Raw genomic sequence first — 26210 nt, 5'->3', positions numbered from 1 at the left:
ACTGATCATGATTATTTACCAACAACATAATTATATTTTAGCAATGATGTAGAATCCTGAATTTGACAAATTAGTTAAGAGAAGATGGCTATATTATGGAATAGTTATCTACTTCAAAATGAATTAAATTGATTCAGGGAGAAATTATTTTTTACCAGCTTTGTCAGCCCACTAATATTCAAAAGCTAGGACTACCCCTATCTTCAGTTATATTTTTTCAAGTTAATTGTCCAATCCAACTACAAAGTATATATACATTAGCGTATTACTAATATATTATTCCCGTAGTCCCACACTAGTTTATACGCTTTCCTTTTTTTTCGGTACTATTGTATGTACTTCTTTAATACCCAGTCTTTTTTTGTTTTTTTTTTTTGGTTCTACTCACTTCTAATTTTTTATTTTTTTGGAAACCCCCCCCCCTCTCTCTCTCTCTCTTAATTGTCTTACATTCTTACCCTTTTTATATTACGAGTAATAAAGTTGTGTTTTTCAGCCGAGCTGGGTTTGGCTTGTTAAAATCTCAAGTCAAACTCAGGCTCAAACCTAGTTTACACATGAGTAATATATAAGAGTGTTAGGGCTCAAGAGTCAAAATATGAACACTTCAGTTCTCAATAGTTCTTAAAAGCATAACTGCATATTAATGTACTGAAAGTAACTGAAGAAATTCAAAGCACAGATGATAGTCTCCTCATTAGAAGAAAATAAAGCAACTAAAATTCATTTTAGAGCTTGAATCAAGAAGAAGCTACCTTCCCACAGGAATATGGCGCATGCGCAATCGAAGGTTAGGATATGAATTATATGAAGCAGCAAAATCCAATATTGATAGCAAAATATCCATGATGGTGACCTTCTGCTGGGCTTTTAACTTGGGCCAAAAAAATTTCTGCACAAAAAATCATAAATAAAGCTGAGTTTGTAGACTAATGTAGAACTAACTGTATGAAAATGAACAATGCATATTGGACAAGATGTTTCAAATACACTATTGCAGCATAAAAGCCAGGGGTAAAGGTATTTCAGATAAAAATCAAAATCCAATAAAATCTTATCCAATCCAAATCAAGGTAATTCAGATTGAATTTACTTAATTCATATTGATTTAGACTCAATTCTTGTTTAATTTTTATTATTATTTGAAAATAGGATTTTCTGATTAGATCAAATGAGTACGGATCCAATCTATAACCAAATTAACCAAACTTTTATATGAACTATCTTTACAGTTTTTTCAAAAACACTGAAATTGGGGCCCCCACAGCCTGTATGAAGAATATTGCTCTTAACCCTAAAGACACCCCTTCTCTCCCAAGAGTCATTTTACTTATTCCTCACTCTTCTTAGAAAACAGTGTCTCATCCACTTTCATAAACCATCCCCCATACTCATATATATTTAATCTCTCTCATTCTCATTATTTTTCATCTCCTTATCTCACACCCTCCCTCACTCATGTATCTTCCTTCATCTCATTTTAAGTCAATCATTAGATTTGGAGAAAAAAATTTCATATGCAATACATTATTCATTCATATTAATCTGTGTAATTTATTTAAAATCTATGACAGGAAAAAGTCGCTTATGTAAAAAATTCATTTTCATTTTATGGTGTAATCACTAATCAGCTGGCCTTAGTAATTATTTACTATTAATGACTGATATTGTAATCCTGGTTAAACTGCTCATTTTTTAGTTTCATTTAGCAAAATTCTATCTTTTGTTTATTTAAGTATGATCAGCTTTAGAATGTCAAATTGGACCCGAACAAGCACATAGAATTATCAATTGGATTCGACTGTATTGTAGTCCTAATTTGGTTTGGTTTGTTTTGTAGTCCTGATTCAGTTTAGATATCAATTGAAAAACAAAACCCATTTGTTTTGTTTGGGCCCTAATTTAAACTGTACAACAAACTTTTACCCTAAATAATGATAGTCAACATATAATGAATTTACATTTCTCAAAATTGCTTTAAATATAATTAGCTTTCAACAGGGTTAATGTAAATGCAGAAACACATTGTTTCTCCATTTAACACTGTATGTACAGCTTCCTAAGAGCTTAACCATCACTCAGAAAATGATTGCGTTAGATATAAATCTTTGAAAAAAGATAGCACGATTTTAGCATAGCCTTAAAATCTCATAATTCAACACATAATTACAAAGCTCCCGCTTTATAGGAAGAGCAATGCGGTAGGTAAGGCAGAACTCCTTGGAAAATCTACCCAATATAGCAAGGTTTGAATGGCTCAAGGCCCACTAAGGTGATAGGGTCCTATAGCCTACAAGAATACTGCAAGCATGAGGCGTGCACTACATCAAAGTGTTCAATTTTTTGAATTAAAATTATGTCTTTAAAAAATGGTTGCACATATAATATATTAATGCAGCAATTGTGCCTTTTTGAGTGCCTCATCATATATGCCTTGCCCAGGGGCTGCAGCAGCTTAAGCTTAAGAGCCTAGGTGTGCCTTTCAAACACGAAGTTATAGTGCTTTCAAAATCATCTAATCGTGAATTATTCTTTCCTACAGCCAACAGGACCTCTTTTTCCTACAAGGAATAAGTAACAAAGATTGCACATGTATTATAAATGAGCAGTAACAGTTAACTTTAAGTATATCCTTCATACCTGAATACTATCTATTGCACCGAGAAGCAACAACTGGGTGATGCATTTACCCCTAATCGTTGTTAACAATAGGCTTTCCGCTTCGTCCTTTGTATCAAACTCTACTGTTTCAGGCAACTAATGTTGAACAGGTTCAAACCAAAAACAAAATATGAGTTTACATTGAAATAGTAAGAAACTTGATAGTAAGAGAATCATGTTAATACAGTCAACCAACAGGTAACAATATATGTGCAATGTAATTGAGAGTAATCTAGCTGAAAAACTATAGCATAAACATGCAGTTTGCATAAAACCAAAGCATCTAATGAGGTAGCCATTTTAAATTGGAAAGATTTATAAAGCTCAAACTTGTTGAAGGAACCCTTATAAATGGACTCATAGGTTTTGATAAAAAAAATTATAAATCTACTTGAACCCACATTCCATATAAAAGTCCTATGTTTTTAAGCCTCATAACTGTATCAAAGTGCTTGAATTACAGATCTAAGGTTTTCATTTCGGGTTCGTCACCATGAATGGCTCTTCTCAGCAAAGGAATAATGATGATTTTTTTTTTTCCTAATTTTGAAATTGGCCTGGATTAAACTTTACTAAATCAAGAATTCTAGGACACTGGGACAAAATACATAGAGTGAACTAGTGGAGTCGAGGAATTAAATCAAGATCGTTTTTGAATGCAGGGGTCATTTGGAAAAGGATTTTCAACTAGATGTTCCATAAAAGTTGTTCGTAACATGTGTTTAAATTACACCACAACCTCGTCATAGACATTTGTGTTTTAGCATGATTCAACTGATCACTAATGACATTAGGCATATTGATTTTTGATACTTTCATCAGATATATAGATACCTTTAAACTTAAAATAAAGGGTACTATACCCTGTATTCAAGCATACTCTGAAATAAATGTTCCAAACAGTGAAGAAATAGAATTATTCCCAATTTGTCAAAACATGTTATTACTACAATTGCAATTTTATTGTTACGATGTGGACCCCTGAAATTACAATCTAAGGATTTTTACAAACATCCAAATTCTTCTCAGATATTTGAGTTACATGATTACCTCTGTTTGAGATTGCACAGCAACATCAACTTCGTCGTATTTTGCCTTGGAAGTGAAGCTTCTGAGAAAACGATTTTCCATCACATTGCCCATTATTCTTTGACTAAAGCTCTGATTCCTCTGCTGATCCCCAGAATCAGTGGACTTCTGAGACGGTGATGGTAATCCTGCACAATTTAAATTTTTAGCTTTGCTTCACAGTCCATTGTGATTAACAAGTTGCTATGAATGCTATCAACATGGAATTGGAAATTGACCTTCAGATACTTCTGAATGCAAGATAGCACTATTAGTGTCCCCTTTATCACCATCTATCTGTCTGCTATCCACAGACTCATGGCCAATGGAATTAACAGACACCCCATCACCTACATCAGTCTTCGAATCCCCCAGATGTTTAGGTGTATTTGATTGTTTGAAACCCAAATCATTCAGCAGTTCAAGTGGTTGTGTAGTGTATGAAGCATCTCTGTAGGTCAAAGAAAGCAATACATAACTTGAATTGAATCACAAAAAAAAAAAAAAAAATAATAATAAATAAAGAAAGAAACACGCACACGGAGAAAAGCAGGTACAAACCTTATGCTTTTTAATAAAGTGTCCCAATCAGTATCACTGAACTGATGTCCGCCAACTTCAATGAGATGTACAAGTGCACCAAGTGCTATAGATACTACTGATTGGTCGGTCTTCTTGGCGCAATCCAGCAGTAAGCTAAGCAATGGTGGCAGCATAAAAGATACTTCCTAAATAATAGAAAAATTGATACTTTATTATGAAATAGGCTTCGATTACCAATTAATTTAATCAGCATGTAGTAAGCATACAAAATTAGAGAAAGTGAAAAATGGTGAGTGACATTCTAAAAGCAGAAATAGAAAGACAAGTGTAAACATAAACTAAAAGCAACATTCCAGCGGCCAGCCTCTGTGAAAGTCCAGCCAGCACACACACACACACTGAGGTATTATTTTAGATTCTTAACAATAGTTTTAGCTTATTCTTAGTATTTCATCTAAAGCTTTATCTAGAACTGCTTTTATTTTTTGTCCATAGCAGCAAACAATCAGGACATCATTCACTATTAAACATAATTTAAGGTATGAAAGGATTAATTTTGGGATATTCTATATGGTGGCCCTGTGATATTGCAATTTGTATTTGGTAAAGCAAATTCTTTTTTGGGTACTTTCTCAAGTGACCTTGTGATATTGAATAAATAACTAAGTTGCACAAATTATCTTCTTTATGGCTAACCCATACTTTGATGGCAAATTTTCTAAGAATAAACACTTAAATGACTAACCGACCCTTCTAGTTAAAATCTCCAACCACCACCCCATCCAAAAACAACACCACTACCTAGCCCCACCAGCCCAACCAACAGCACCATCTAACCTCACCAGTCAACCCAAAACACCCTGCTAGTGGCTTTCTTCCTACAGTCAATCTTCTATCATCTCCTCAATTCAACCCGACTCAACTCTTCCATATCCTCCCCTTTCTCTTTCCTCATCTTCCAGTTCCAATTTGACTCATCCCCAAATTTCTTCTCTTCAATTAATGCTCACTTTATGCTTCAAATTATATTGCTAACTTGGTCCACTATTATTTGATTGGACAATATTTCAAGAAGTTCTCACTTCAATCCTCATTGTGAATGGTGTAATTTGGTTGAATTTATACAGAAAAAGCAAAACCCATAAACTACATGTATTCATGAACCAAGAGCAAGTCCAAGTTTTCCATACGATCTAAGCAGGAGCATCATTCTTTTAGTTTATTCATAAATAAATACTTAGCTAGCTGTTTAATGAACTGATTCGGGGACTGGGGAATGAATAATGCAGCAAGTATTTGATGCACCTAAATGGTATGCAATTGCAGCCCCTAACCTCAAGATGAGATTGTAAATGATATGAAGCAGCTTTATGAGCATTGTGGTGGAGAAGGCTATATAAGAGGAGGGGTTGGGTTTTGTAAATTGGGATGCATGACAATGTTGATCATATGCGGAAGAGGGGAATTTAGTACTTTGTAAATTAAGAGAAATGGAGGACAAAAAATAAAAGTTAGGGAGGTAGAGGAAGAATAAACACAGTGGGGATTGACTATGGAGGATGATAGATGAAGATGAGAGTAAATGGGGAGGGTAGGTTAGTAAATTCATTCATTTGAGCACAGGTTAGCCAATTAGGGCATTCTAATGATAAGTGCAAACTACAGGGGCATTTGAGAAAGTCCACAAAAAAAAAAAAAAAAAGTGTGTACCACATAGAAATTGCAATTTTAAGAGGCCACCATTTAGAATATCCCATGAATCTTTTAGAGGTTTACTATTAGACAGAAAATTAATTTTCTTGAGGAATCACAAGCCTAACATAACTTGTAAATTATCATAATCAATGACCATATCAGCATTAAAAAAATAAAAATAAAACCCCAGATATAGAACAAAGGTGATAAACTGGGGCAGAGGGTCAGGATTTTCCATCTGCTACCTAGCAAGAAAAGTAAATGCAACAGCCAGCTACAATGAACTACAAATTCTCGGTAAAGAAATAAGGAGGCGAATTAGGCTAATTGACAATTCAAATACATGACAGCAAGCATATTGTGCCTTCAGACTTTGCTAAGTGACTAATTATGTTACAGGCTTACAGCAGACCAAAAAAAATGGAAACTTAAGAAATAATGAAATGCTAGGCTGGTCAAAGTGTGACCTATACATATACTACAGTTTCTGCAAAAAGACTGATATATATCATAAACAAGAGAACCTTCAACGTGCCCAATAAAATCAGATCTGATTTTCATTTTTGACCAAGACAATTAATTAAGCTAGTTGTTTCACTAACAAAATCAATGTCTTATGATAACAAATTTGGCAGGATAGTTATTCCCCCCCCCAAAAAAAAAGAAAGAAAGAAAAAAGAAAAAAAAAAGGCAGGATAGTGGATAAAAAGGTCTTTAATAAGATTAAGGTTAGAAAGAAAATATCTCATCTTTAACAAATGAATCTAAATTCAAGCAGGGTATTGTCCAAGGGAATCATGATGATCAAATTCAAATACAAAACTTGCGAGAGTTCAATCACACAAAACGGAACAGCCTTAATATTGGTTCATGACTTTTACATGTTAAGACTTTAAGAGAGTACAAAAAAATCCATTAAAAGAAAACACTTGGCATCAATGATGGAACACATTAATTCAGGTTATTCCATTTCCATGCCATACATGCTTTAAAAAAAATCATGAGAGACAAATAAAAGAATAGCTAAGACGATTCATACCTTGTAAAAAGTGTTGAAAAGGTTACACAGCAGCTGGAGTGAGTGAATGCAGGTTTCATAGAGCCACTCATCATCAGAAGCAGTCTCCTTTCCAGCATGCCTTACATGATCAAAGATAGGAAAAAGGACTCGGCGAAAAATACTCTCCCAGAAAGATGGAGAGAACTTGCTACCCCTCTCATTTAATAGATCAAAAAGAACTTCTAGTGCACAATTTCTGACCTCAGCTCTTGGATCTGAAGTAAGATCTGATAAGCCAGCCAGCATTGGGAACCAGTAATGTTCAGTCACATCAAAACTTTCATCCGCATTAACATCAATAGGCTTTAGAGAACCGCCAGGCACAAGACCCTTACATATGATAAACCAGCCAGTCCAATTAGCTTAAAGTAAGGTAAGACATAATCACATAAATGAATAATGCATGATACACCACTTCAGAATACAGTTACGCTAATGCAGACTGTCACATCTTATTATTGAAATCCTTTGGAAACGAGAAATGATAAGTCCCCACAAGATCAAACTAGTCCAAACTTTAAATTACTTGAAATGGATGACCAGGGATGGAGAGAACCAAATTCACAAAATCCAGCCAATACTTTAATGGAGCTCCAAAATTGACATTTTACAAAATAAATATTTCAGTGAGAAAAAATGAACCAAAGAGTAATAGGATTTACAGAAACTAAGGATCAATGGCATAAAGTGATACTGGACATTTAGAGCTGTTGACAGCAATCGACAGAGAAGGAAAACAATAATGTTAGACAGCCGACAAATCCACATCACTAGTCAAAACAGATTGTGCGCGATGCTAAAGCAACTCTCATAAAAAATAAATAAAATAAAATAAAATAAATAAAAAAAATGTTGCATAGAAACGGAATCAGAAATCCAGAAACGGTGACACGGAGAAACATCTAATAAATGTGGAAAGCCATTTTCTTATTTAGTAAGTTTATTTACAAATATAACATTACTTCTTTTTCCTTCATTGAAATAACGATAAAAAAATTCAGGTGGAGTATTCTTTGTAGGAAATTAATTATTATAATTCTTTATAAAACTATGATGCCAAAACAGAGGGTTGGATAGAAAGAAAAAGGTTAAAAGAAGATATGTTCAGACTTCCTATATGCTTAAGATTTTACATGTGTACTATTAATGTGTAAATGCATATAATCCCCTACACATTGAAATTGACAGGATAGGTAACCCGTACACGATATTTAATAGTTTCTCACAGTTGGAAACAAAAACATGAAAATTCTTTCTCATCTTTATCAGGAAATGAAACACTAGCAAATGATGACTGCAGATTGCAGACCTGCAGTTACCAAGAAAGATGGCCAGTAGCAGATAAGCTAAATCTCAGATAACCATACACAGAAAAGCAACTAAAAAATGCATGATTGCTGGTTATTGAGTAATATAAGTCAAACCTCTGCAAGTCGGTCTTCACAAATACGCAATAGTGCAATAGCCTTCAGACTTATGCGATGGGAGGTTTTATTGTTGGCAAACCCAATAAGACAGTTGACACAGTCCATAAAGCAATCCCCAACAACTTGATCAAAATGTTCTAAGATCACTGAAAGTCACATGAGTGTCAGATAACATCCAATTACATCTGATAAGTCAATTGAAGACAAAAAAAAAAAAAGTCAACAGCAATGCTCACCCTGCTCCACATTTTCAAATGCACTTTCAACAATGGGTTCTGATTCATCATCTGCAGCAGCAGTAAAAATCATAAAGACACTTCGCCAACCTGACTTTATGCTTCCCACCTTTGATTTTATCATCTGTGAAATGACATTCATAATATAAACTATAAAACATTAGAAGAATACTCAAATTTAAACCTGCCAATGCAGTAAATGCAAGAGAGAGAGCAATTGAAAAGTTCACTTGGCAACCTGAACAATACAATCAACAATGAGCCTTCTCGTGGATTCACTTCTACTATTCCGCATAAGGACAACAAAAGGCTTCAATATGTCATTTTGGAATGTAAAGTTGGCGAGCTCCTCACGTTCTAAGTACTTCATACCAAGTTGTCTTAGAGAATCAATAGCATACATTGCCACCTTCTCGTCATGATGACTTCCAGCAGAAATAAAGTGATTGGCAAGGACAGACCATATTCTAGCCCACACCTAAAATAATAATTTAAACATCAATCCCGCACCCAGTCAGATACATCTTCATGAATTAATAAGCTTTTTGAATATCCTCTTAATCTAATAAAGTTCTGATATTTAATCATAACTCAATATCAAAAGAGCACTTTGGAATGCCCGCCAATGATATCACTACAAAAATAAGAACGCTCAAGCATGCATTCTATAGGGGGCAGAGAGAATACCATACGTATGCGGGCCATGTTGTAATAGCTTATTTCAACGAGTTTCTGTAAGCTAAAAACACGAGCTGGTGTTTGTTTTAGTTCTTCTGCAGATACGCCACAAAGGGCTGTAAAAAACTCAACTATCGCACTACTTGGCAACCTAACACTGTTCAAAAATACTTGCTCCGTAGGTTTTCCTGCCAATTCCCTAAGAGATTGAAGAAGTCCATCCCTAGATATTTGATTTGATCCAAGCATCACAGTTGCAGCTATAGCAGGATTTGAGGTGATATACTCTAGTCTAGAAATGCATTCCAGAACAGCATTCCATGTGTCCTCAAGAGAATCAGTATCAGACTCACATAATGCTAGCAAAGTCCGCAAAGCTTCAACATTTTTGCTCCGCATTTCCTTAGGTGCATGCAAGAATGTGAACCTGTAGGAAAAGATCAACCATACAAAACTGAAAAGCTTTGACGAAATTCCAAACAAAATCAAAATACACTTTTGAGCTGGTAGTAAAAAGAGATAATTTAAACAAAATGACACCTGAAAGGTCCATCATCTATCAACAGAGTAAAAGTTTCCTCCATATACAATATATTTTCCAACAATCAGAAGCAACAGTGTTAACGATATAAAGTTTCATCAGATGAACAGCATTTAAAATATCAATATCCACCTTTCAGCTATCTAGTTTTATATGTTTTGAAAGGAAAGATAAGTTATGGTTATCTGAGAGATTCTCAGAAGATGATATCAAAAATCACGAGGAAACATCTGAAAAAACATTTTCCTGGAAAACCCATAATCTGTATTCATAAAGGATTCTGAAAACTCCCAGAAAACCCATAATCTGATTCATACAGGATTCTGAAAACTGTTCTCAGAGAATAGATTCGAGATCACGAAGAAACAACTAATGTAATCGCCCGTTTTAAAGGACGAACATCCACCCCGTCTGATTATGGAGGGTGTCATGTCTATCGGGGGAAGCTGTAGTGGTAATACTCGCAGCATCATCTACAGCAGGCTCCCCGCAATGAAGTAAAATTAAAGAGAAACATGCTAAATATTCTCAGACTGATTTCAAGATTAAGAATAAATTCAAAGGCAACATTCAAGGGAACCCTGTCTAAAAGTGAACAACTGCGGTAGTTCATGCTCTTTAAGTTGAAAATCCACACAAACACGAGGAAAGAAACAAAGAAAGAGATGTCTAATTGCCACATGACAGTGATGCAATCAAGAAAAAGTTTAACATCTTATACTAAGTATTATAGCTTGGCACTAGAAGTTACCTGACTAATGATGTTAAAAAGGCATAACGCATTGTATTCATTCCTAAGACATGAGTAATGTGAATTCCGGACTTAAATCCCTCCATGCATGCCAGAACCTTTGACTTATTATCTCCTTCCTCCATTATAACTGAAAATGCAGCAAGTAAAGGCCATCCTACAGCTTCAACCATGGGCCTTATGTGTTCAATTTTCTGTGAGGTATGGAAAACCCCCCTTTCTGCAGCCTTACTTCTGAATATGGCTTGCGTTTTCTTAACTATAGCAGCAGTCTCAGATTTTGATTCTGTTGAAGAACTCCTAGGAAGAGCCAAATTAAGGATGCTGACCAGGCGCCCTCTATCTTCAGCTTCAGGTTTCTGTCTGCTATTCTTACCAATGCTAGACAGATCATCTTTCATTTTAATTTCTTCTTTTACAATAGAATCATATATCTCTTCTAAGAGCTCCTGAGGTGCAGTCTCTTCTGCATCAGTCATAGTATTCATACGTACAAAATCAGCCTTCGACATTTTGGTTGGCACCACAGGATTATGAGCATCTGTGTTCAGCATAATGACTGCATAGGCAAGAACATAAGCTGTATCCGCATTCTTAAATAAAGATGGATTGTCTGCACAATAGCTGTAAGGCACAGAGTTCAAAGATTGATTAAATAGCCAGCACAAGCAATACAGAAAGGCATTACAAAAGACTGAATAAAGGCTGATAGCAAGAGGGAAATATCACAGTAGACACAAATAGAAAAAAGACATCACTTGGCCACAATATTTGTACAAAGTGGCCATTTACATCCAAATAATAACCTTTTTGAATGGATAAAATCATATATATATATATATATATATATATATATATATATATATATATATATATATATATATATATATATAGAGAGAGAGAGAGAGAGAGAGAGAGAGAGAGAGAGAGAGAGGTTGGCTCATGTGAGAAGTTGTCATAAGGTGAGAAGAGTGAGAAGACATATTGATCGTTAGATCAGTTGCATCTGACGGCTGGTGTTATTTCTACCTCATTAATGGCAATTCTGTAGATAGGTGAAAGTTTGTACATATAAATAGATCAACAGTACCTACTACTTAGGTATCCACGTGAATAAGTTATAAGCTTCACAATTTTTTTCTTTTATCCTACCCCTCTGTTATTTCAATGGAAGATCTTCATCTCTCACCATTTTCTAGCTGGAAACCATTATTTTACACTTTCTTTGTAACAATGATGCAACCTTAAGTTGAATTATGTACTTGATCGAAACTCTAAATCATAAAGAGAAGAAGTGATATTCATTTGACGAACGAGGTTGTCAAGGAGGGTCATGTAGTGGGTGTTTGTGGCCAAGCACTAGCCATTATAGGATCAATTGAGTGCTCCATTTTTTCCATGGAATTTTATTATGTATATTAAAAACACTATTAATGTATCTCTAAGACAATTCTAATGTAACTCTAAAACAATTCTAATGTATCTGTATCACAATACTAATGCAACTATACAACACCTTAATGTACACGAAAAGTCATAAACCTTGAGTTCTTTAACATAATTTTCCCTTTTTTGCTTTTTAAAATTAATTTGCTGGTGCATTTGAAATTCATGTTAATTGTATGTACTTTTTTTAAAAAAAAGGTACGTTATTAATTGTATGTATTTGCAAGGTAAACTTGATGTATCTACTGTGATAAGTTGGTGTACCTCTTATTATAACTTAATGTATCTAAATTTCTCACACTTCTCACGATAAGCATACTTCTCACCGGAACCAACCCCCTATATATATATATATATATATATATATATATATATATATATATATATATATATATATATATATATATATATATATGTATATATATATATATATATATATATATATATATATGTATATATATATATAAGTTTATGTTGTCATCTATTTACAGTTATCCAATGAGTTTATACAGCAATGGGAAAAGCCCCAAATAAAACCAGCTGACAAGCTAGACACTCCCACGCAAACATTATAATACATCTATCCATCCAAATAAAAAAATTCACCTTTCCAAAGGAAGTGGTAGACTTAAGAAGGAAGATTTAATTGCCCTCCAAAAAAAAAAAAAAAAGAAGGAAGATCTAAGGGTTAAACTGTTAAAATATGTTACACATTCAAGAAAATGGACATTAAGGAAGCAATTTGAAATCCTATGGTGACTCTTAGAATGGCAGATTTCGAATAAGGTTCTTCTACAAGAGGGACAAAGTATAAATTTCTATATATGTTACTACATTCCTGATTGCTTGTCCACTTAACAAAATTTCCAATCAAATCCGATGGTGACTCTTAGAATGGCATTGGTTTGATATTGAAGAAGGTTCTTCTACAAGAGGGACAAAGCATAAATTTCTATATACTACCTCCGTTTCATATTATTTGCAACTATTAGACACTTTGCACTCACACTTTATGTCAAATCGTGGCAAATAATATGAAACAGAGGTAGTATGTTACTACATTCCTAATTGCTCGTGCAATTAACAAAATTTCCGTACTTCCTCCATTTTTGTTTAACTTGTAACACTTTGCCTTGTGCACTAATAATATAATCCACTTTGACTAGCTTTGATGATTTATTGTTAAGGAAAAATAAAGCCGAAAAATAAAGCCATGTAGGGTCAGGTTAGATCGACTTGATCTATATTTTCATAATACCAAATTTTTATTATTTTTACTTATGGGTCATTAAAGATGTTAGTACTCCCTCCATTTTTTAATAAGTGTTCCACTTCCATTTCTAGCCGTTTTTTTATAAGTGCTCCATTTCTATTTTTGGAAAGTTGTAAAAATATTTTAATACTTTCTTCCCCAATAATGGTCTCCCCCCCCCCCCCAATTTCATTTTAATTACTCTCTCTCTCTCTTTCCCTCCACAATAACCCACTAATATTTTTTCTGAATTTTTTTTTTTTTATTTTTATTTTTTGATACTTTTTCTACTAAAACTTTGTGAAAGTCAAAGCAGAGCATTTATTAAATAACAAAGTGAGTAATTGAAAGTGCATTGGCAAGCATGAAATGAGAAGTGCTGCATATAAAAATAAATACATAAATCAGAAGTACTTTATATCAGTTGTCTCTTAGAATGCCAACACAGTATTACTTGTTAAAAATACTTTAAATATAAAACAACTTTGATTACCAATGCAATGACTAACTACTACATAATCTGCATGCATAACCTTATAAACACTTATAGGAATAGAATAATTAGAAGGCTAAGAGGCCATTACGGGTCAGCACCCAAACAATAAGGCCATAAATTAATGTACTTAAGCCTTTAACCCTAAGGCAAAAGATTAAGTCCCCAGAACCAAGTAAAGGTACATCATGAACATGAAACTGCATTTTGGGAGATCACAAAATCTGTACTATACATCAAAAACCAATCCTAACAAACTCATATTCCACGTGGCACTCTCCTCATTAAATAAGTCTTTTATTTCATGTAACTTAAAACATAGATTTTGCAAGATTTGAACCTGTAACCTCAAGTCTTCAACTTTAAACAGTAAACTGTTAACCACTATGCTATAATGTTAACTTTTCAAAATAAAATAGAAATACATGAATAAATAACTGTAAAAAAATTGATTATGACATTAGTGAAGTAACCTAGACATTGCTTAGGCCTAAAAATTAGTTGAAACATGATTATAAGGGAATTATTCAGAAAGAAAAGCCAAAAGACAACTAGTAGGTCGCTTGAATGGGATTCATTTTATTTAGCTAGGTAAAAAAAAAAAACCAGTCTATCATAGCTAGCATTCACCAGAAACTCCATGTGAATACAAATTTGAGATAATCAAAACAGAAATACAGCTACAAATACCCACCGTTCAGCAAATTTTTCCATAATACGGTCAATCTTTTGAGCTTCTCCAGGAAGTCTAAATCCATTAAGAAATTCTCTTATCGCAGTACCAAAAGGCATTCCCGAAAAATTCATGGAATCAACGTAAGCATGCATAACAGACAGAGGGAATTCCTCATGTTGGCCTAAGTAATCACCAATCATAGCCTACAAAATGAAGAGCATCATTAACATTCTTAATTCCACACTTATACAGACAATATGTTCAAAAGTGCTAACTATTTTACCTTGTTTAAGTTGGATGTATTTTTCAAAAATTCTGCAACAGAAACAGGTGTATTCTCCACCAGCTTGTTAGATATTAGATACTCCACACCCTTGCTGGGCTGCCTATTGAACTGAAGCAGCAGAAATAAAAAGGCAGACATTAATGATGAACATCATAATATAGACCTTGTTTTAGGTCCCAAAATGTTGTGCCTGTTTCTAATATTTCTATTTTACCATACTACGCCAACTTATTTTTAACTTCCCCATACAAAATACCATACATCCAAAGTATAATTAAATGTCACTATTTACAGTGTGTTTGGATAGATAATTGGGAAGGAAAAAAAGGGAGGGAGGAGAAGGAGTGGGGAGCGGAGGGAAGAATGATGAGTTTTTCTTCCAAATCTCCCCATTGTTGGAGAGATCAATTTCTTACAATTTAATCCCTCCAATTCCCTTCCTTATTTGTTATCCAAATGAAAGATAATACATCCGTTCATTCCCCTTCCCTTCCATTTCCTTCAATCCAAACAAAGTGTTACTTTTTTTACCTTTACTGCATAAAATATCCCGTTTAAGAATATTACGCACTCCCTCTAATACCCTTAATTCCCGTGAAACTTGGGAAATGGGATGGAGGGAGTACATCACTAATAAATCTCATTACCAGAAGTCCAGAACCAGCTTGCATTTTCACATATTCTGCTTACTGGCAAATATTCTTGCCCTCATAAGTTATTGCAAAGATCTATATTAATGCATAACATACGTGAAAAATAAGCCAAAGTCCGTTTAAGATTCTGATTCTTGAGACAGCAACTTACAGACCGATAACCAGTTCTCAGATCTTACCAGGGATATTGCTGCTTCCACGGTGGATTTATGAGCCTTTGCCTTCTCAATATCACTAGAAAAGTCCTCTCTATTTTCTATTCTGACCGAATCTTTGCCAGAAATCTCATCATCAGGGGAATTCCGCTTTTCTGATTCTTTAAGTAACTTCTCCCAATCAACCAACGATTTAATTACATTTACAAGGCACTGCAATGAAAGTAAACCTGAAGGTATGAGACTCCGAAAAACAAAGGAAAGTCAAAACACCTGTTGGCACACCAGATAATCAAGTTCTTCTGTGTAACAAAGCATGTGCAAGATATGGATTCCAAATATTCTTAACAATATAAATGGTAATTAACTGTCCGAAAGACTGCCTCGATTGATAGTTGCAGAGCAACGAAATTTCAAAAGAGTTGCAAAAGGCTGACTTTTCAAAATCACAAATCCCACCAAGTTATTCTTATTTCTTGTTTGTAGAGAAACAATTCTAATCTATGCCCTCCCAAATCAAAGCTTTAATTTGAAGCAGCCTTTTTGGACAATTGATCCTCCCCTATAACTGCAGGAACTTCAGGAGAGGCACTACAATCCCTAAGCTCCATCATGATAATGATCTAAAAGAAGCAAAGCATAGAACCCTGCACAATTTAAATTCCATAAAAGATTTAATCCAAGACAACCTTAATCCCAGTTATAATATTTCAGAAGACAATGATTGAGACATGTCTGCCGCATAGCATAAAAAGAATGGCTGGTCAGACAGGGATAGCATAAAGTTTACCCAATCGTTTAACAAATCAGCCTGCTCCCTGGTCATCATGTTTAACTTAGTATCATTTCCAACATTAATAGCGTAAGGAAAGCATTTTATTTTCATCAGCAATTGGCATAGCTCCAAATTTTTGATACAACGGAAAAGTAAATACTCAATAGCAGAGAAAAGATACATAAATAAAACCAAGAAGATAGACAGCATGGCATAACTTGACAAAAAAAAAAAAAAAAAAAAAAAAAAAAAAAGAGTTGAGCATATAAGGAAATGACAAATGAATCTAAAAAAGCAAATCTGATGCCTTGTAAGAAAATACAAGGGATTACAAAGGTTAGATGGAAAATCAACTTAACCAAGTACAAACTAATTCACCTGCAGTGAAGAGCCCTTGACTGATGCATTTTGAGAAGCAGCAACAGAATTTGGATCTGATGCTTGAATCCCTTGAGATATTTTTGACAAAATTGTGACCTAAATTTAGTAATAAAAATTAGTCAGGAAGAAGGAATGAAGTCAAATGAGCAATAAAAAAAATTACTAACTAAAAAGTAGATCAAAGCTAATACCATGCGTTCAAAAAGGTTTGGTGCATCAAGGTCACAATCATAATTAACATATATGTCCACAAGCATCTGTGGATCCTTGCACACCTTTTCAAGCATCCTACAAAACTCTTCCTTGTGAGACACCCATGGAAATGAGAGCCAGTGCCAATAAGAAAACAATATCATGGATGACAGATGGAATACCAAACAAATTTCACATATAAAGCCCTTACCTAAGTACACTTAACCTCTGGTTAGGTGGACATTCTGCATTATCCAAGTACCTTAGCACTAACAAGGGAAAGAAGATCCCTATCTCACCCTGGAAGAGAAAAGCAAAGAATTCAGGTTGAAAATCATGGAAACGAACACTTTAAGCTGAAGTAATAATAATAGTACCTTAAGACTCTCCCTAAACCGTAACAATAATACCGCAAATATTCCGGCTGCATGCTATCAAACAAACAAAAGACTCGTTAATTTTGGTTAACAGTGATACAACCATTAGCCTCATTTTACTTGCTCATTTGACAATTTTTGTGAGAGCTTTATGATCAAAATGGAGCAAGTAAAATGAGACTAAGAGAGTACTCATAATATCAACATAGGATCAGAAAAAGGCATGTAGATAAACCTGGAAGATAACAGGGGATGGTGAGACACATGCCCGCAACAAAGTATAGGAAAGATATGCTTTCACTGAGTCAATGAAATGGAAGTTTTTAGTAAATGCATGGCTGACACCTTCCAGTAACCCCTGCAACCAAAATTAATACTTAAAACTAAATAATGTGTATAAATGCACAAATACATAGAGAGAGAGAGAGAGAGAGGTTTTAACAGAACAAGATTGAAGACTAATCCAAAAAGATAAAACTACTAGGGTAGGGTATCCCCAAAACACTTCAATTATCTTGAACCACATTCTTGAAGAATATGAAATATACTATTACAAAAATAAAAAATAAATAAAATTAATAAAAAATAAAAAATAAATAAATAAATAAAAATAAAAATAAAAGGGGGAAGAAGAGAAATTCATGAGTTATAAGCTTATAAAAGTACTTAAGTTCAGAATTTTAACAAGAATTAGGATAATAATTAATCTGAATTGTGCAGATATGTTTGTACATGAAACATACAGGCAAAAGTAGTATTAAACCAGGAATGTGTATCGAGAATGTTGTGTCCTCCCACCCATGTCAAATTTTAGGACGGCGCTTCCATGTCTAAAATTTGATCCCTAACGTATACTGACACTTTTTCATGTACCAAAACCAACATAGGCACCTATGTCTGAACATCAAACAATCATCAAAAGCCTTGGATACATCTGACTACAAAGACAATCTTATTGATAAATGATAAGATTGGTATGTTGGCTTTATCTTTTAAAAATGGCCTCTCCGCCTATCCATAGGAGCAAACCTGTGCACACCAATACCTCTCTAGACCACACCAAAGCATTTGGTTTATTGTGGTTGCAGCTTATTGTATTTATAGCAATCGTTAGCTATCTTTGTTGAAGAGGTTTGGTCATATCTTCTGAAGGGGCTACATCAGGATGATTTTAGTGTACTTAGCCTCCTTAAATTCAAGCAATAAAACCAGGTGATATCCCTTGTGAAGATTAAACATAGTTGCAGACAATTTGTATGTTGTAGCTCTTGGAGTCTGATCAGTAGGGGTTGGGCAAAGTTGCAAAGAAAAGCTTTGGGGACAATTAGACAATGGGAACATTAATTTCTAGAAAACACCTTTTCTGCAGTTGTTTTGCCTATTCATTAATATAAGTGATAAGTGATTGATGAAAACTAATTTACTCTCCTAGATACATCCTCTTCGCACTTGATATTGGAGTACCTGTCTTGATAATTAATAAGGGAAAGGGAATTTCAATTCTCACTACATTAACGACCTAGTCAAAATATTCAAGGCCTAGTTCTCAACACAAGCACAAGGTTCTTACCATGTAAAATCTGCAAAATGTCAACTCTAACTATAATTGCAAATATAATGAGGTTTATCATTTAAAACAACATAACATCATGGTCTTTTGTATTGATGGAAAATAAAATATACACTATAGAACAAATTCAACTTTTCATATAGATATTTTTTCCATAATTGCTAGTGTCCCCTGAGCGAAGTATAATACAAAATGTGCACTTTTGAACCAGTATAGAAAAACAAATGGTGATCCCATACCCTTTCCACAATCAGGTAAGTAACACTGCATTGGATTGAACAAGCATCCAAGGAAATCAATGCTTCATATACAGCACCACTTATGCCTCCAATGCCCCTTAAGACAATGGATTCAAATCCAATACATCCACTCATGCAGTAATACAAATTATTATATGCAACTAACTTTTACATTACATAGCCAGCCAAAAAACATCCAAAAACCAGAACATTACTTTTAATTGGTGCGAAATTACAAAACATAGAACTGGAGATTGATAATAACCTGCAGAAGCTCTAGGGACAAAATGCGTGTCTTTGTAGCAATTACATCATTGTCTTCCTTCATACCCATCTGAAGACAGCTATAAAATTAGTGACTAACCTGGGAATATGCAGAATTCAAAACAGTTTGTAAAATACAAACCTTACAAAGGGTGCGGAATAGCAAAAGGGCATCACGATGCCCAATACTCATGCTCTCGAGATCCATACCACTTTTGCATTAAAAGAATGGCATCAGGTTACCATCACAAAATAATTCTTAGCAAATTAAACAAACATAACTTCAACAGAAAAATAGCTCAGAGCTGCATACTGTTTTGTCTTATTCCCATCTTCAAGATGCACTGCCTTGTCAAGCATAGCCTCTAAACCCTATAAAACCAATACAACTTCAGTTAATATCCAGAAAGTGTGAACAACAGATCCTCTGTATATGGTACAATATGTCCTCTAAAGGAGAGGACAGCAAGATAATAATTTAAGATAAGCTACAAGAAGTGAAATATGTCATGATTTTTCCAGTAACCACCTTTATATCAGCACCACCAGCAAGATTTTGGAGTTCCTCAACAGATGCAATAGATTCGTCTTTAACTGGATTTTGAGAAAGTGCATCTCCTAGTGTCATCTCTTTCTCACTTTGGTCATCCACAGAGCAGGCTTCTCCACTTTTTTGTGAACTGCTAGTAGATTTATCTTCTGAATGTGTATCAGAAGAGGTTGGACTACGATCTTGAATCTCCTTAGAGACATTATTGATACTCTGAATTTTTTTAAAATAACATAATTATTGTGCTCCCGTATTCACTTCAAGAATAAACAAACAAAAGTAGATCAATATCATTTTTCTTACCGAATCAGACTCCATTCTACGAAATATGATGTTGATCATTTGGGTCAACATTGCCTTTGACGTTGCTTGATTAACAGGGCTTTTGCTGCCATCACAGTAGTTTCATGTCATCTCCAAATTAATATAAAAGCTTATGTGTGAACAAAATATGTAGGCTAGCAGCTGAGTAGTCAGAAGCTATTTTAACAAAAGTTACAAACTCCACCAGGAGATAAGACCGACAAGTATTTTCACTAGCTAAATTTATGGCACTGTACATAAGATAACACTTCAATACCCATATTCACAATTTTTTTATCTTTCTTACGGCTTTTATATGAAGGCAAAGTTCCAAATTGGATGAAAGATTTTGTTTGATATGCTAGTTTGGGGAAACAAACAAGGCTTTTTCTAGTGAGGAGACAGGGAATCAAAATATGCATTGTCATCAGGTGATGTTTCTGTGAAAGAGATTGTTGAGTGATTTGAGTTTGTTAGGCATTCATTAGGCTGCTCCACTTACTGACATGATGTTATATGTCGCTACAAATTAAGTATATGAAATATAGATGGTGGATAGGGCATTAAAGTTTGTGGCAGGCTGCTTCCTTTGCTACTCTGAGGACTGAGGATGCTTTGGTTTGGGAGAAACAACAGGATTTTTCATGGTCAGCAGTTTTCTATAGTTTCAAGTTCAAGGGGGTTTGAATGAAGTAATTAGCTTCGCTTAGGGCTCATGTTCATGGGTGTTCCCTTGTGTGCCTCTATCCAATGTAATGCAAACAATCTGCCACCCAGTGAGAGTGCCAATGGGCATAGCATCCAAGGATTGAAGGCCGGTACAGATGGTTCGTTTATTACTCCTCAATGTCTCTCTTGCTAAACCATAAAAAAAAAAAAAAAAAAAAATAAATTAATTAATGCTACATGTGTGTGATTTCCTCTTTTCTTCCTCACTGCCTAAATACATTAAAATTTAAAACCAATATTTCAAAGTGATAAAATTACCTGTTCAGAGCAATATTGTAACAAACTCTAATAACTCCCAGCAATGATTCCCCATGCACTGCATATGATGCAAATATTAGCAGACTAGGATGGATCATCAAGAAAGAGATAGGATAGTTTTGCCAAGCATCCTAGGTTTTAGAGGAATGACACCAAATGACCAAGACATAATACTAAACATTAAACACATAAAACTAAACCCCTTTAAGTTTTATAGGTAATCACGCTAGTCCATAGTATTTATACATCAAGAAAAATCAATGGGAACAAAGAACAAATGCCAATGCCAAACCGAATAAAATTGATACATTTGACACCTATTCCTCATCTTTTATTGTACTCCCTCCACTTTTCTTAGTTCTACTCATTTACTGTAGTTATGCAAACCAAGGACAAGTGGAAGTGGGGACCATGCATGAGGGTACTTTTGCTATAAAGAAAAGAGAGATGGAGAGTAAGAAAATTGGGCTCCACAAAGTAGGGTTTTATATGATAAAAAATGAATAAAAGGTTGTTATAAAAGGAATAAAGTAAAAGTGGGTAGAAAATGGATGAAAACAGAAAGTGAGTAGAACTTCGGAAATGGAGGAAGTACAATACTTTTACCATTAGAGAGAGAGAGGAGAGGTCATTGCATTTTCACTCTCCTCCTCTATAGCTCCCAATACTGAAAAAGAAAAATGCAAGTAGAAAGATTTTCTAACTTGCACTAAGCTACTGTCTAAACAATGGTATTCAACTCTTACCCTTAAGCCTTAGGAAATTAAAGTATTTTGAAGAGTGCTCACTATACAGAATCAAATATTGGATTACTGATTATAACTTAATCAAGCTCTCTAGAGTAATATTCGAGATTGAGTTGATTTATCAATATAGTTTTCACAAACTGCATCTTTCCACATTTTCATTGAAAGACATACATTTGAACTGGAAATTTCTAAAGCATTAATTCTTTGTTTCTCATGTAGGGATTTCTACTCTTACCCCTGTACATTTTTGTCTCTAACTAATGTAATCTAATTGTTTAGCCAGTAGAAAAACAAAGAACTTGCTATACAAGACTCAAGCTAAATGCTCATACCTCTAAACTTTGCAGATGCTACAGCTGTCAAGAGCACTTTCAATACTTGCAAAACAGTACTGCAAATACAGAGAAACCAAGTTAAGAAATCGTATTCACTTCAGAAAAACAAGTATAACTAAATGTAAATGTTGCAAATTTTACATGCCTGTCTAAGGATGAATTATCAACGCAACTGCAAACTATGTTTAGGATTTCGGCAAACAGAGGCGCATTTTTTCCACCATCTATACCAGGATCACCCTCCAAATGGTCATAGGCAATAAGTTTCTGCTCCAAAATGAATTAAGTAAGCAATGATATTGGCAAAATAAAAATCATTAGTAAATGATTTTTAACAAAGACTTAGAAGAGTTATCAAACTTTATATGAAAAAAACTTAAACATACAACAAAAGTTTTAGCAAAGGGCTAATCCAGAAGCCAAAACCATGGGAACAATTAAGTTGGCTCAGTAAGTGAAATTCGAAAATAGGATACATACATGAAGACAATCTAATGCCAATTCTACAACTTTTATATTTTTTGTCTCAAACGCAAGTCGAAGTGGGTTTAGAACAAGCTCAGCTTCAGCTCCTTCTAAAGTCTGTCCTGTATTGGACAAGGCTGTTGCAATTGAAATATTCATCCGTGCTGATGTCTCAGCTTGTTGTTCCCCCTCAGAAGTTTGTCCATGAGATTCATCAGGCTTCACATTTTCAATGTCAACACCTTCGTCAGAACCATGTTCACTGCACGGAGATGAATAGATATATATAAAAAATAAAAATAAAAAAAAACATTAGCAATGCAATAGGAATCGAATATTAAAGATAGCACTTAACCTGACTGAATTCAGCAGCGAGTATATTCCTAAAAGGTCAATACTAGAAAAGGCAAATAGTTACATCCTGTCAGGCTCAAATTAGTTCAAAGTGTCTTCTCCACCCCAAGGCCCCAGCCTCAAATTAGGAAGAAATTATTATTGGAAAGAATATAGTATCCACCACTACGAAATAATGAACCAAAAAAAAAAGTTGTTTCACGGCCCATGATGAAGAAACAATATTATACTCAACAGTCGAGAGTTTTAGACAGCCTTTCACATTAGCATAAGATGGTTTAAACTACAGATTTCAGTCATTTATTTTTTCATAACAATCTTGATCAAATAAGAACAATCAGTTAGTAAGGTACCATATGTCCAAATCTTTGCAGTGACCCTAAAATGATGGGTGCCAACAAAATTTTGTGTGTTTGAAAAGCATGGAGAGGTTTCATGGTAAAAACGCTAAAGATGTGGTAGGTTGACACCAATAATCAGATAAAGTGCAAGAAACCAATGGGAAGTACCATTATTAGTCAACTTTCACTTCTCAATTCAAAAAGAAAATACTCTTATGGATTTACTTCCATGTAAAGGGAGCGTCATTTTTTCATTCACTAGAAAACCCATAGTCATTTCCGCACCCACAAGAGAATTTCATGTCACTTGCTTGCTCAACTAGAATCACCTGATCACTAGTTCACTACGACATAGCTTCCGTAAAATATTTTGCATAACAATTTTTTTACTCTCATATTACAAAGTACATTGTTCAAAGAGACCACAGTTTTCACCACATTGTTCTCAGCCAAGGTTATGGCTCAATGCTAGAAGTAAAACTCTTAAGTTTCACTAGTGAGCTACATTACTTCACTAATCTATTATCACAATTATAGCATGAACAGCATCCCCAATGCCAGCAATATCCAAATCAACAAGTCAAAAATCCAACCTAATTTACAAAAAATGAAGTTGATTTGCCAACAATCATGCTTTCCAATTCATCAATATAATTGAATCTTTCAAAGATCAAACAATAACACAAAATCCCAATATAGATCTAACCTCTTCGGAGCTTCGGCCGCGGCTGGCGCTGGCACTGATTGAGCCTTCTCCTCCACATGGGTTTGCTGATTCCCTTCTTTAATCCCATCTACAAACACATCAAAACCCAACATTCATATCATCAATAAAATCAAAAATCAACCAAAACCCACTAAAATTTAGCTAAAAAACACCAACCCAGATAAGATTGAATTGCAGATTGAAGTGAAGTAAGCTTTTTGGCTGAACATTCCTTGAGCATAGACTCAAATGCCCGAGTCACAAACCCACCCGCAGCACCCGCCATTAAAGGCAGCTGCGCAATTCAAAGATGGGTTGATTGATCTTCTTCCTTCTTAATTTCTTCCAAAAAAATTGGGATGAAATGAAATTAGGGGAAACCCCCAGTTGAGATCAAAGGGTCAAAGAATCAAAAATGGAAGATCCGAGAAAAATGGGGTTTGAAGAATTTGAATGCGGTGGTTTTTTGGGTGGTATCCGGTGAAATTCGCCGTGGTATGGTGATGGGATTGAAGAAAGTCGTGAGTATGAATGAAGATTCAAAGAGTGAGGAGAGAGAGAAATGGAGGTAATAGAGCTTAATTTTAGATTTAGTTGCAGATCAACTTTTTGAAAGAAAAACTAAAAATATTTTCAGAGCATTTTTTTTTTTTTTTTTTTTTATGACAAATTTTTAGAGCAACTTAGGTCATTGTTCTTTTGAGCTGCTATGCTGAAATATACTCTGTTTCGCTCTGCTCTATTCTGCTTAAAAATAATAATTAATATTTAATAAAAATAATAATAATAATAATAATAATTAATATTTAATAATAATAACTAATATTTTATATTTTATATTATTTACAACATTTTCTAATGCTATTAAAAGAGTGAAAAAATCTAAAAAAAATCAAATAATAATAATAATAATAGTAATAGTAATAATAATAAAATATGATAACAATAATAAATAATTAATGATAATAATGCGATAATAATAACAATAATAATACTAATAATAACAATCATAATAATAATAATAGTAATAATAATAAAATATGATAATAATAAATAATTAATGATAATAATGCGATAATAATAACAGTAATAATACTAATAACAATAATAATAATAATAATAATAATAATGCGATTAATAATAATAATAATAATAATAATAATAATAATGCGATAATAATAATAATAATAATAATAATAATAATAATAATAATAATGCAATAACAATAATAATAATGATGATGATGATGAAATCTGCTCTGCCCTACTCTGCTGAAATCTGCTCTGTTTTGCTGAAATTTGCTCTGCTCTGCTCTGCAAAGAACCTCAAAAGAACAGGGCCTTAGCATTCACATAATCGCACTTTGCTTTATTTTTTCTTTTTTCCCAATTTCAGGCAAGTGCAAGTATAAACGTCGAATTTCCTCAAACAAAAAAATATATAAACGTCGAATGTATCAGGAAAGTATTAGAATACCACAAATTTTTAAATGTGGGTGGCAGGCACCAAGGTTACTTATTTAGGAGTTACTCGGTTGATAAGGGTTACTTATTTTAGGGTTACTTATTTTAGAGTTACTCAGTCGGTCAGCCCCCCACAGAAAACACTCTAACTGATTGGGTAAACCAGAATAAGTAACCCTTAACAGACGGAATAACCCCTAAATAAGTAATTCCAGCAAAAATACGCTAACCGACTCAGTAACCCCAAAATAAATAACCTTGACCGACTGAGTAACCCCACAAATAAGTATCCCCGGCAGAGAAAAAACACCGTTAAAATACAGGTTTGACCATCTACTCTCTATGTATTTTTTTTAGTGAAACGTTTTTTCTGTGCACATATCCCTCCCTACCTTATATTACTCTTATAAATAGCGTGCTACCAATTATACCCTTCAAAATGTGTGACATGTTTACCCTTATTAATATGTACTACATACAAGATTATTACTTTACCGTCAATTATACCCTTTAAAATGTGTATTTACATGTTTACCCT

At 34.0% G+C, this 26210-nt stretch overlaps 1 protein-coding gene across 1 annotated transcript in view; it reads right to left on the bottom strand.

Moving 5' to 3' along the window:
• LOC110699586 (brefeldin A-inhibited guanine nucleotide-exchange protein 5-like) overlaps positions 1-24811 on the bottom strand; it is a 29164-nt gene extending 4353 nt beyond the window's left edge. Inside the window, exons 1-30 of the mRNA XM_021877089.1 lie at positions 24387-24811; positions 24210-24297; positions 22824-23070; positions 22489-22610; positions 22341-22399; positions 21260-21317; positions 20273-20357; positions 19949-20182; positions 19733-19791; positions 19562-19631; positions 19421-19489; positions 17582-17704; positions 17347-17400; positions 17181-17269; positions 16969-17065; positions 16775-16873; positions 15646-15834; positions 14811-14921; positions 14546-14730; positions 10661-11284; positions 9378-9795; positions 8929-9168; positions 8691-8814; positions 8452-8600; positions 7007-7357; positions 4291-4457; positions 3969-4180; positions 3712-3878; positions 2641-2757; positions 756-892 (exon numbers count right to left, since the gene is read on the bottom strand). Of these exons, the coding sequence (XP_021732781.1) occupies positions 756-892; positions 2641-2757; positions 3712-3878; positions 3969-4180; positions 4291-4457; positions 7007-7357; positions 8452-8600; positions 8691-8814; positions 8929-9168; positions 9378-9795; positions 10661-11284; positions 14546-14730; positions 14811-14921; positions 15646-15834; positions 16775-16873; positions 16969-17065; positions 17181-17269; positions 17347-17400; positions 17582-17704; positions 19421-19489; positions 19562-19631; positions 19733-19791; positions 19949-20182; positions 20273-20357; positions 21260-21317; positions 22341-22399; positions 22489-22610; positions 22824-23070; positions 24210-24297; positions 24387-24495 (4853 nt within the window). The 5' untranslated portion in view covers positions 24496-24811. The remainder of the gene's footprint in view (positions 1-755; positions 893-2640; positions 2758-3711; positions 3879-3968; positions 4181-4290; positions 4458-7006; positions 7358-8451; positions 8601-8690; positions 8815-8928; positions 9169-9377; positions 9796-10660; positions 11285-14545; positions 14731-14810; positions 14922-15645; positions 15835-16774; positions 16874-16968; positions 17066-17180; positions 17270-17346; positions 17401-17581; positions 17705-19420; positions 19490-19561; positions 19632-19732; positions 19792-19948; positions 20183-20272; positions 20358-21259; positions 21318-22340; positions 22400-22488; positions 22611-22823; positions 23071-24209; positions 24298-24386) is intronic.
• Positions 24812-26210: the final 1399 nt, after the last annotated feature.

Source organism: Chenopodium quinoa, unplaced genomic scaffold (genome assembly GCF_001683475.1).
Source record: "Chenopodium quinoa cultivar QQ74 unplaced genomic scaffold, ASM168347v1, whole genome shotgun sequence".
NCBI classification, from domain to species: domain Eukaryota; kingdom Viridiplantae; phylum Streptophyta; class Magnoliopsida; order Caryophyllales; family Amaranthaceae; genus Chenopodium; species Chenopodium quinoa.
Note: the sequence above shows the minus strand (reverse complement) of the source record. Positions and strands in the feature narration are given on the sequence as shown.